At 41.1% G+C, this 11,558-nt stretch overlaps 2 protein-coding genes across 6 annotated transcripts; one reads left to right on the plus strand and one right to left on the minus strand.

Moving 5' to 3' along the window:
• Positions 1–2,259: 2,259 nt before the first annotated feature.
• Positions 2,260–8,691, plus strand: LOC117125656 (protein transport protein SEC16A homolog). 3 transcript variants are annotated; one of them, XM_033280914.1, is made up of 12 exons: positions 2,268–4,196; positions 4,351–4,671; positions 4,767–4,895; positions 5,005–5,298; positions 5,738–5,863; positions 5,941–6,075; positions 6,200–6,327; positions 6,413–6,521; positions 6,751–7,068; positions 7,215–7,361; positions 7,442–7,695; positions 8,010–8,691. In XM_033280914.1, exons 1-12 carry the CDS (start codon positions 2,553–2,555, stop codon positions 8,500–8,502), a joined length of 4,098 nt encoding a protein of 1,365 aa, XP_033136805.1. In that variant the 5' UTR covers positions 2,268–2,552; the 3' UTR covers positions 8,503–8,691. The 3 variants fall into 3 exon arrangements, 2 of the variants coding, with proteins under 2 accessions (XP_033136805.1, XP_009114279.2); XM_009116031.3 differs by having other exon boundaries at positions 2,269–4,196; positions 7,209–7,361; XR_001956303.2 differs by lacking the exon at positions 8,010–8,691 and having other exon boundaries at positions 2,260–4,196; positions 6,751–7,051; positions 7,209–7,361; positions 7,442–7,684.
• Positions 8,692–9,080: 389 nt separating this feature from the next.
• Positions 9,081–11,401, minus strand: LOC103839524 (ras-related protein RABA5a). Of its 3 annotated transcripts, none has more exons than XM_009116027.2 (5): positions 11,150–11,401; positions 10,450–10,514; positions 10,310–10,340; positions 9,797–10,202; positions 9,081–9,717 (listed from the first exon to the last, which is right to left on the minus strand). In XM_009116027.2, exons 4-5 carry the CDS (start codon positions 10,134–10,136, stop codon positions 9,389–9,391), a joined length of 669 nt encoding a protein of 222 aa, XP_009114275.1. In that variant the 5' UTR covers positions 10,137–10,202; positions 10,310–10,340; positions 10,450–10,514; positions 11,150–11,401; the 3' UTR covers positions 9,081–9,388. The 3 variants fall into 3 exon arrangements, with proteins under 3 accessions (XP_009114275.1, XP_009114274.1, XP_009114273.1); XM_009116026.2 differs by having other exon boundaries at positions 10,310–10,379; XM_009116025.2 differs by having other exon boundaries at positions 10,310–10,389.
• Positions 11,402–11,558: the final 157 nt, after the last annotated feature.

Below are 11,558 nucleotides of genomic sequence, written 5' to 3' on the forward strand. Positions count from 1 at the left end.
GATCATTGACTTCTCACGTCTCCTCTTCTGATCATTGGCGCATTCCAGCTGAGTGTGTCCAATTCCTTTACACTTGTAGCACTTGATTTCTCTCCTTCGGACAGTTGAACATTCAGTTTTGTAGTGTCCATACCCCTTACACTCATGACACAGAACCCCTGCTTTATGATCGTTCTTTTCTGACTCAGCTGTTCGTTTCTCACCTTCTGCAGCACGTTGTGATGTACTTCCTCTTCTCTGACCTGATTCGGCTCTACGAAGAACTTTGTCAAAACGCCTGACTAGCATAATTACTGGATCATCGTCATCTTTTCTGTCATCTGATTCTTGTGATACCAGTGCGACTCCCTTTCCTTTCTTTCCTCCGTCAATCTTCATTTCATGTGCTCTCAGCATCCCTACCACTTCATCAAAGCTTATCTCATCTGTGTTTAGAGAGACTGACATAGCTGCCTTGTACGCGGTATACTTAGATGGTAAACACCTTAAAAACTTCTTGACCAGCTTCTTATCCTTGTATTTCTTTCCCAGTATCAAGGATTCCTGAGCTATGCCACTGAGTTGTGAACTGAATTCTTCAACTGACTCCTTTTCTCATTTTGAGATTCTCAAACTTGGATGCTAGATAATCCAATCGTGAGCTCTTCACTTTTGAAGTTCCTTCGAAATGAGTTTGCAGTATTTCCCATGCTTCCTTGGCTGTCTCACATCCTTGAATCAACTCAAAATGCTTCTTTCGTAACACTGGCATGTATAGCTGAAAGTGCTCTGGAGTTGAACTTCGCCATCTTGAATTTTGTCTTTGTCCAATGTTCTTCTTCTTTGTTGGATTCAACACCATTCTCGTCCTTGGCCTTTGGTTCTGACCATCCAGTTGTCACAGACTTCCACGCCATGGCATCAATCCCTCGAATGATAGATCACATATGTGACTTCCAAAGTCCATAGTTGGATCCATCCAACATCACCCTTGTGCTTGACACCAGCTCATGATAGTTCTCCATTTTTTTCCGCAGGATCTCACCTGTTATATAATCGAACGGGTGATTGCTCTGATACCACTTGTAAATGCAAGAACTAACCCACAAAGTAAAGCACATAGTACACCAGAGAATATCTCTACAAAGATATATGTTATTACTAGTATTCTTTTAAAGTGAACTTACAAGTCTCTCTTTAAACAGAACTCGAACAAGATCAAGACCCTTCTTGACTTGCTCCCCTAGCTTCACACGTCCTAAGATCGAATATAAGATCTCTAGAACATCTACCCCTTAGCACTTAGTGTTATTCACTCGCTTACAAGCTTAGTGAACTCCACTCTTTGCTAAGAATACAATTCTCTCGACTACCCTAATCCACATGCCGATTATGACTATATATACAATACAACCAAGTCGGCTATCCACGCCTATCTACCCAATATTCACTATCAACCGAAATATGGTAAGTTCCCTAAAACCTCTCCAAAGTCTTTAAGAAACTTCCCATCGTGAGATCTCCCTTCTCCAAGATGAATCTCTTCAAGGTTGCTCCCCAAGATGTCTTCACGTTAACTTCGCCTTGGTCTGCAATCCATTTTTCAAGTCGTAATCTTCATCTTGACTTGTTCATCCGCACGTACACTTCTCTGTTGCAGACTCTGCTCCATTCGATATTGTACTTGCATTTGTATCAGAACGTCCATCTGATCTTTGCATCTGCATATGATACTAAAGATTTCCGGTGGGTTCATCCGGAACCTTCAACTGAAACATGAAAAAAAATACTTTTATGGTGTCAAGAAAATTACTATCATCTTTACTTTTGTGGAGAAAATTTCACCACCATGCATTGTTTCCATGAAAGGAAATGCTTCTCAAAGCATTATCCGATCTATAGTTTCAGGTTAAACACCAGTCTGTCTTTTTACCTAGCAATTTGTATGGAATCAGAAGAGGCCACCTAGATATTTTGGTTTTTTTGGTAGGTTGTGGATTAGAAGTTAGACTAATTTTCAGTTATTTGACTTTGTCGTGAATGTGAATATCTTTTTGAGGTATTTAGACTTTATTTTGAATTTGCTGTAATCTTCATTTGAAAAATTATTTTGCTTAGTTTTTACAGATGTTTTAGTTTATTTTGCTTATCAAAGAGGACGTAAAATTCCCTTTTTCCTTTGTAGTCACGAAGGTTAAACTGCTAGTGAAAAAAAAATTCTTCATTAATCTGGATCCCATTAATCGTGTCTCTCTATGACATAAAATCTTGTGGATACTCTCATTAAATACATATATAAAAGGTTAAATTCGGAAAAGAAGAAAACAAAATAATCTCTCTCTCTCTCACACTTTCGATCTCAAAGATTTTCACCGACTAATCGGAGCCTGGATCCGGAGATCCACCGAGTAACACTTGTTGATACTGGATCTGTAGATGGCACTCTCCTGCATTTGATCTTCATCTTCTACGACTCTACCTCGTTCTGCAACCGATCGATCCTCTCACGAAAGCTTGAAGATCCGTCGATCAGCTTAGGTTTTAGGGGATTTTGATCTCAATTTCAAAATTCGATGGCTTCAAACCCTCACTCTCTTCTACTTGATGACCAATCGGACGACGAGGATTTCTTCGACAAGCTTGTTGACGACTCCTACTCTCCCAGCCAAGCTCAAGCTCAAGCTCAAGCTGCGTCTTCTTCTGCCAACGAGCTGAAATTTGGGAGTGACTCCGATGATGACGCCAAAGCGTTTGCGAATCTCTCTCTGGGTGATGGAGATGTGCAATTGAATGAATCAGCAAGCCCGGGGAACGATGTTGTTGCAAACGAGGGTCCTAGTAGTTCGATGCGGAAGGAAGAGACTTCATCGGTTCCTATGGAAGAAGCTGATGCGAATAAGTTAAGTGGTGATTTGGTGGTGAGATCGGAGGTGGAGGATAAGCCGTTATCTGAAGCAGTTAAAGATGGATCTGGGAGCCCTGGGGTTAAGGAGGTTGATTGGGGCTCTTTTTGTGCAGATTCATCTGTTAATGATGGCGGCGGGTTTGGTTCTTACTCTGACTTCTTCACCCAGTTGGATGGATCTTCTACAGGAAACTTACAGGGAAAGGCGGAGGTAGATGCGGGGAACTTAGAATCCAATGATACGAAGAACACAAGTTTTGGTTTTGATAGTTCAGCAGGTTTGGGGCAACAACATCAGGGTGAAGTGAGTCAAGATTCTACAAGTGAGCAGTACGTTGATAACAGTCAAGCTTGGGAAAATAGCTATCCTGGATGGAAATATGATGCTAGTACTGGCCAGTGGTATCAAGTTGATGGCCATGATGCAAGTGTGACTTCACAGGAGAGCTATATACACTCAGCGAGTAACTGGGAAAGCAGCGTCGCCTCTACTGATAACTCCAATGTTGCTTATCTGAGTCAGAGTACATCATCTGCAGTGGCTGGCACAGCGGAGAGTATGTCTACTTGGAACCAGGTTTCACAGGTGGCAAATGGATATCCAGAACACATGGTCTTTGACCCACAGTATCCGGGGTGGTACTATGACACAATTGCTCAAGAATGGCGCTCTCTGGACAGCTACAACCAGGCTTCTCAAACAACTGGAACTAGTCAAGCTTATGATCAGCAAGCTCAGAACGTCCAATCTCTTGGAGCTATGTCTCACAACTATACCGAGAGTAACATTTATAATGTTAATGGTAAAAGCCAGGCATTCAAAGCGCAAGACTCTGGTATACAGAACCAACAGGGAAGTTGGGACCAGTCTTACTATGCCAACAATCAGCCGCAGGTTACAAACACATGGCAATCAGAAAATGGAGGTAATAATGAGGCGTCTGTAACTTCTGTCTCGTTTTCACACTTCGGAGGAAACCAGCAAGTAAATAGTTTGTACAGTACGGAATCTGTGGCTGAACAGTTTAAGCCAAATGAGAATGGAGCTCAAAGCTTCATCCCTCAGCATATGAATATGGCTAGTGTCCCGCAGCATGGACCAATGAGTTTCTCAAACGATTTCTATAATAGACAGAAATCTGTAGATGATACTCAACAGTCATATCAAAGCAATCAGCTTTTCTCCCCAAGTGTAGGAAGATCACCTGATGGGCGTCCACCACATGCACTTGTGAGTTTTGGCTTTGGTGGGAAGCTCATTCTTATGAAGGATACTAACGCCTCTCTCCAGAATTCATCATTCGGAAGTCAGGTTAGTCATGAAGTTTCCCTTAGTTTTTTACACCCTCCGAAGTTTCTACAAACTATTGTAGGAGTATCACTATTTTATATATGAAATATATTATTATAACCTCAATAGTGAACTTCAGTTCTTGCTTTCTAATCTTTTTCTTTTTGATTCAAAGGGGGCTGGGGGAAGCTCTATATCCGTCCTAAACTTGGCGGAAGTTACTTCTGGGAATGCTTCTTTTTCAAGTCTTGGGGAAGACTCTTCGAGTTATTTTCGTTCTCTGCATCAACGATGTCTTCCAGGTCCCTTGGTTGGAGGAAATGTTGGAAATAAAGACCTAAATAAGTGGCTTGATGAGAGTATTTTACATTGTGAATCTTCTGACATGGACTTTTCAAGAGGGAAGCTTTTGAAAATGCTTATGTCTTTGCTCAGAATATCTTGTCAGTATTATGGGAAACTCCGGTCTCCTTTTGGGACTGATACAACGCAAAAGGTGAGCAGTTATGGAAATCTCTTGTCAGTACGCCTCTTAAGGAAACATCTATATGTGTTACAGTTTTCTCATCCTTGTAACTATGCTGCAAACAGGAAACAGATTCTGCTGAAGCAGCAGTCGCAAAACTTTTTGCATTTGCCAAGAAAGATGGTTTTCAAAATGGTGGCTATGCTCCATTAAGCCAATGCTTGCAGCATTTACCTCCTGAATCACAAATGCAAGTGAGTATTCAACATCTTAGGATATTTCTCTTTCACAGGGAAAAGGTTCTAAAATATAGTTGATTGTTTTTTCTTTTTGCTTATTGACTCATTTGGAAGCATTTCCTAGGTAACTGCATCAGAGGTGCAGAATCTTCTGGCTTCTGGTAGGAAAATGGAGGCTCTGCAATGTGCACAAGAAGGCCATTTATGGGGACCAGCGCTTGTTATCGCGGCACAGCTTGGGGAGCAGTTCTATGCTGATACTGTGAAACAGATGGCCCTTCGCCAGCTGGTGCCTGGGTCACCTTTGCGAACATTGTGCTTGCTGGTTGCGGGGCAACCCGCTGAAGTGTTCTCCAATGGCAGCACAAGCGGTATCAGTGTTCCTGGTTCCGTAAGTGCGCCTCAACATCAAACCCAGGTAATACGGTAACATCTACTTTTTATCAGTCCAGAAGACAATGTGATAGATTAAAGAGTTAGAACAAGTTTAGAGATGAGATGCCAGAATTTGTATATGTTAAAATGGAAACCAAACCCTCTTGTTCCTCGGGTAAATCCGAAATAGCATACCGCCTACTGCTCTTCAAGAGCTTACTAAATACCCAAACCCCAAAATCCAGAAAAAGGAAAAACAGAATCATAACCCGTTAGCTCACTTCTCCTTTTCAAAGGACGTAGGACAGATATCTGAATGCTCGCTTGTGTTAGCGGGAAGTCTGCCCCCCTTTCTCTGACGAGATCGAATGCTTCCAAAGCAGGGAAAAGAAGGAGACATTGCTTTTGCTAATTCGAATTGAAGGGTGATGTCCTGCATGGGGAGTTCTCGCTAATAGTCTCTTTGTTTCTTTGAAATGCAGTTTGGAAGTAGTAGCATGCTTGATAATTGGGAAGAGAATTTGGGTATAATAACTGCTAACAGAACCACAGATGATGAGCTTGTGATTACTCATCTTGGAGATTGCATGTGGAAAGAAAGGAGCGAGGTGATTCTCTGCCATTTTGTTTTGTTTAACTCCTTTGAAGACTTTATCATGACATTTGAACTGCTATTATGGATCAGATAATTGCGGCGCATATTTGCTATTTAATTGCGGATAAGAACTTTGATCCATACTCAGATAGTGCCAGGCTCTGCCTTGTCGGAGCAGATCATTGGAAATATCCTAGAACCTATGCAAGTCCAGAGGCTATACAGGTAGTTTTTCGCTTTGGTTTTAGTTAGGCGGGATATTCTACATTTACCATATTATAAGTAGCCTGATAGTTCCTCAATCTATTTTGATATTTTCTTAATTTTTTGTTGATCTTCACATGGGCAGAGAACAGAGTTATACGAGTACTCTAAGACGCTGGGAAACTCTCAGTATATCTTGTTGCCGTTTCAACCATATAAAATCATATATGCCCATATGCTGGCTGAAGTTGGTAAACTTTCGGTCGCACAGAAGTAAGAAGATTCACTTGCCACAAACTTTTCCTTGATTAGACTGTATATATGGCTTCCTGATGTTGCAGTTCTGTGGCTGAATCAGGTACTGTCAAGCAGTATCGAAGTGTCTCAAGACTGGCCGATCAACTGAAGTGGAAACATGGAAACAGTTTGTTTCATCACTGGAAGAGAGAATCCGTTTCCACCAACAGGTACAGCTCACAACAACTTCTGTTCCCAATAAAATTACATGGAACTGTTGGTTTTGTCGGTGGATTTAGTATTCTGTTTGCTGTATATTCCCTTTGATTAAAAATGTGAAAGAGAAAAGAAAAGACCCAGCATTATGGACATCCATAAAACTGGAAAAAAATAGGATATAAGAGAACCCGCTTGTTCTTTTCTCTAATGATCCAACTTAACCGGACATTCTTATTTCAGGGCGGGTATACTGTGGCCCCAGCAAAACTTGTCGGAAAATTTCTCAACTTTATTGATAGTACAGCACATCGTGTTGTTGGGGGGGTGCCACCACCAGCACCACATTCAACTACAGGAAACCTACAGGCAAATGAGTATCAGCATCATCAACAGCAGGAGGCTGCTAAGTTGCCATATAGTCAATCTGCTAATACAATGCAATCATTGATGTCGCATGCCTCAATGGAACCAATACGTGAGTTGGATGGGAACTCAAGGACGATGGCAGTACATTCTAGAAGTGTCTCAGAGCCAGATTTCGGTAGGACGCCAATACAGGTCAATATCACTAGAAATCATATATTTTTTATCCTTTTCTGTTATTGCCTGATGTCTGGTTTGGGATTTATCCTGAGGGTAAGTAGGTACTTAGCATGCAGGTTTAGAAAACCATTGCTTACTTGCCTTTTTTCTGATAGGATCAGCCTGTCTCCTCAAAAGACAAAGCTACAGATGGGGTGCCACAGGTGAAACCAACCGTGAATGTGACAAGTTCGCGGTTTAGCAGCTTTGGTTTTGGCATATTGAAGAACACCGTACGGAGGGTCTTACCATCTCGGTCATCTAAAGAGGTGCACCTTAAGAAATGTTTATGTCGTGATGATGGTTTTCTTGAACTTATTCTAATTTTGGGTCATGCTTTTGAATGAAGGCGAAACTGGGTGATGAAAATCAATTTTACTATGACGAAAAATTAAAGAGATGGGTGGAGAAAGGTGTAGAACCCCCAGCTGAGGAAGCTGCATTGCCTCCTCCTCCAACAGTAGGCACATACAGAAGCAACTCACTGGGTTATGAAAACAAATCTGAGGTGAAGAACGAGATGTCTCCACCTAGTGGGAGCTTGACGGGAATCCCACCAATCTCACAGGGCTCGAATCCATTCTCAGCTCGTGCACGTCCGAGGTAAACAAACCACTTGTGACGCTTTAGAGTTAATCTGTGTATGCTATCGTGGATCATAAATCATGAGAATAGCTGTAGTGTCACATTAGAATGACATTGAGGAGTGAATAAATATAAGCCAACGACGGTATTAAAGGTGAAGCTTTGAGTGTGAAATGGACGTATTTTTCTTGATTGGTAGTTTCCGGTTGTCCAACTGTTTGCTATAATACTCCATAGTTGAGTCTGATAGATTGTCAGGAAAGCTGCTGGAATCACTGGAATGCTTTTGTTAATGTATTACAGTAGAGCTGAATCATTTTTACTTTCTTTAGGGGCAGATACGTGGACACCTATAATCCAGACCGTGGAAACTCTCAGACAATGTTTCAGTCAGCTCTTGCAAAATCTGCTAAACCACCAATCCCTGCTAAAGCAAATTTCTTCATCCCAGCAGCACCTGCATCATCATCAACTTCAAACGACCAGGTAACCACCGAGATGGCTGCTGCTGAAACCAGTCAGGAGTACTCAGCAGAAGAAGCCACCGCCCCTCCACCACCACCAAGCGACTCTTCATTCCAGTCCCCGACACCATCTCCAATTACAATGCAGAGATTTCCAAGTCTAGATAACATCAAAAGAAGTGGATCAGGAACGAGTCTTAACGGTGATTTTCCTTCGTCAGGTTCCAGAAGAACAGCTTCATGGAGTGGAAGTTTGAACAGCTCGTTTACATCTCCAACGGGTCCATCAAACCTCAAACCAAGCCCACTCAACGGTAGCAACAGCAGCCTTGGAGAGGAGCTTCAAGACGTGGAACTGTAAGACTAGAATCTGTGTAGTATCAAAAAGTTTTGCTCACTGTCACAGGGGCAATAATATGTATGCAGTTTGTAGTAATTGTTTTTTTTTACGTTATAAATTCATTAATTTTTCTTGTTTAACAGACTTGAAGAGTTTATACAATTATACACATTGATGTTTTTGTTCATGAAATCATCAATTTTGTCACCATGTGTTTGTTTGTTTAAGTCGCATCTTCAGTATCATCAAGTTTATTAAGTACACAAGACATGCCCTTGCTATCAAGAAGAGGAGCATCAGCAAGAGGAGGAACTATAAGCCCACAGGAAACTTGAAAACTGCATCATGATTCATGATGACGACGATGTGCTGTGTGGAATCCGTACTACGGCTATAAATGCAATCATGTGTGGAGCCAGCCAATCTGTCTCACATGCAAACTGCACGTGTGATCTCTGCCACTTCAACTTCACCTCTCACATTTTTTATGACACTCTTCCCAAAGGACAAATGCTTCATTGGAACAAATAATAAATATTCACACATCATACTATTTTATTTACACTTTAAAATCGTTTATATATAAAAAAAAAAGAGACTTCTGGTGATTACCAATCGGCAATCAAGATTCTATCGTGAAGTTTCAATCCTTGGTTACAATAAGAGAAGAGTGAACATCATCATCATCATCATGACAATCCGTCTAGTTGAACAACAAAAAAGTGGTAAAAACTTTATAGAGATGTTTACATAAAAAGCTTCTGCAATGGAGAATTTACAGATTGCTACACCTAAACACATCCACACCACAACACAAAAGCAGCTCAAACATGGACAAAGTAACAATTAAAGAGACCAAAATCAATCTTCCTTTTTTGAAGCTCTCTACAGTTTTCAGTGTTTCTAATCACGTAGAACAACACCCACCTTTCTTAGCCTCCCCCTGTGCCTCGGATGGAATCACAACTTTCTTGCCATTGCTGAGCGAGGCAGGAGGATCTTGCTTGTTCAACTCCTGTGAGCTCATCACTTTCCTGCTCAATATGTTGTAAATCTCCTTCACAACAGTCTCGAACGCAGCCGCCACGTTTGACGAGTCCAGAGCCGATGTCTCCATAAAGAAAAGCCCCTGAGCTTCCGCTAACGCCTTCCCTTCCGCTGTTGGCACTTCTCTTATGTCCTTAAGATCCGACTTGTTCCCCACCAAGATCGTCACAACGTTCATATCAGAGTGTGCTGCAACAGTTTCATAATAAGTTAGTTAGAATATAAAGGAAAATACTATTGAGCTTTTGTGTGTTAGTGTGTTTCTTACTGTGAAGCTCGTTGAGCCATCTACCAATGCTGTGAAAGGTCTGCTTTCTGCTGATGTCGTAAACCAGTAGAGCTCCAACAGCACCTCTGTAATAAGCTGAAGTGACTGCTCGAAAACGTTCTTGGCCTGCCGTGTCCCATATCTGCGCTTTGATCTCTTTTCCGTTGATATCAATCTTCTGCGTCTGAAACTCCACTCCAATGGTAGACTTTGAGTTGGGATAGAACTCATCCCTAGCAAATCTCGCCAGCAAGTTTGACTTCCCAACTGCGGAATCACCTATTAGAACAATCTTAAAGAGGTAGTCTTCGCTCTTATCGTCCTCAGAATGAAAAGCCATCTCCTTGTTATAGCTATATAAACCCCCTCATATTGTTCACCACAGGCTTTTAACCCGTCTACAAAGCTAAAGTGAGGAAGAAAGAAGACAAGAATAAGTAGAGTTGGGAAAAGGAAAGATTTAGATCTAAGTGTAAACAGTAGGAGACGTAAGAGAATCTTTTTTAAGATCACCTGTCTAGTGAGGTAAGCTTCCTAGAAGGTTCTGTGTAGCAAAGTTGACTAAATTTAGCTCTTCAACCACCTAAGAAGATCTATTGCAATTGAAGGATTCGGCACATAAAATCATTTTAATTCTAAAGTAAAAGCATTACTTCTTATGAAAGGTGGATCTTACCACCTTCTAGACAAGCTCACTTGGGTGTGTGTGTGTACATGCCTATATACAAGAAGTAAAGCCAAGTTTAGAAGTGAGATCACTCAGAGAATCTAAGTTAAAGTGGGTGGACAGTAACTATTCACAAGGGATGAAAGCCACCAATAGGAAAGAAGAGCAATATTCTCTCTCTCTATCAAAAGGAAAAAAAAAAACAGAAAAAGACAAGGCGCGGGGGCCAATATGGAACCCAACCAAAACTAACTCATCATCAGTGGAACACAGAAAAGTACAAACTGAGATAAGACATTGTAGTCTTGTCTTTAGGGTTCACATTTAAAGATGAAACAGTAAATGGTTGTTGAAAGCAGGTATACTTTCTGCGTGGATTACTAATGAAAATCTTCAAATACAGAATGACATAGTGAAAAGGTATGCCAGAATTTTTCTAAAACTAAAGAAACCAAACCAAAGTAAGAACCAAATGCCGCTGGAGACAAGGACAATTCAAAAAGAGGTTTCGTTCAGACAAACAAAGTTGCAGGAGAGATCACAGCACATTCCAGTCAAACGTAAGACCATAATACGCTGTTCATCGCAAGTTTGGGAATTTTAGCAGACCCAGTTTTACATAATGAAGCAAAAAGGTAAATGTCACAACCGAATTGTGAGTAAAAGAAAACAAAAAAAAAAAAAACCTTTGTTTTGAGAAACTGATCCAAAGAAGGAGAAATAAACAGGATCCCAACAATGGAGTCGATCCGAGGAAGACGACGACGACGAAGGGATTCAACGCTTCTGCTGTGAAATTAGAGAGACTTGTTTGACAGGCAATCAGTCACTCTGGCATGAAGAGAGAGAGGGAGAAACCAGAAAGTAAATTGCATTCCGGTTCCGATTTGTAATAATGGGCTCAAAAGAAATATCATTTTGGGCCGTTAATGAACCCACTTCACCTCTTTATCATAGGCCTTACTAGGTTGCTTACTTACAGGCTTTTAAATTTAAAAATGAGGTCGTAACAAAGTTGGTGAGGCAATCGTGAATTGGTTTCTGAACGTGAAGACTGAAGACGCAATAGTTCATGCATGCATATAGTATATTTTT

This window comes from Brassica rapa, chromosome A09 (genome assembly GCF_000309985.2).
Source record: "Brassica rapa cultivar Chiifu-401-42 chromosome A09, CAAS_Brap_v3.01, whole genome shotgun sequence".
Classification (NCBI taxonomy): Eukaryota; Viridiplantae; Streptophyta; class Magnoliopsida; order Brassicales; family Brassicaceae; genus Brassica; species Brassica rapa.

What these genes read in the sequence shown, in the direction of transcription:
- LOC117125656 (XM_009116031.3), top strand. Translation starts at nt 2,553, where the DNA reads ATGGCTTCAAACCCTCACTCTCTTCTACTTGATGACCAATCGGACGAC. An exon ending in AAACTTTCGGTCGCACAGAA is followed by an intron (nt 6,328 to 6,412) that starts GTAAGAAGATTC and finishes TGGCTGAATCAG; the next exon opens with GTACTGTCAAGCAGTATCGA. An exon ending in TCAGCTCGTGCACGTCCGAG is followed by an intron (nt 7,696 to 8,009) that starts GTAAACAAACCA and finishes TACTTTCTTTAG; the next exon opens with GGGCAGATACGTGGACACCT.
- LOC103839524 (XM_009116027.2), bottom strand. Translation starts at nt 10,136, where the DNA reads ATGGCTTTTCATTCTGAGGACGATAAGAGCGAAGACTACCTCTTTAAG. An exon ending in ATGGCTCAACGAGCTTCACA is followed by an intron (nt 9,718 to 9,796) that starts GTAAGAAACACA and finishes AAACTGTTGCAG; the next exon opens with CACACTCTGATATGAACGTT.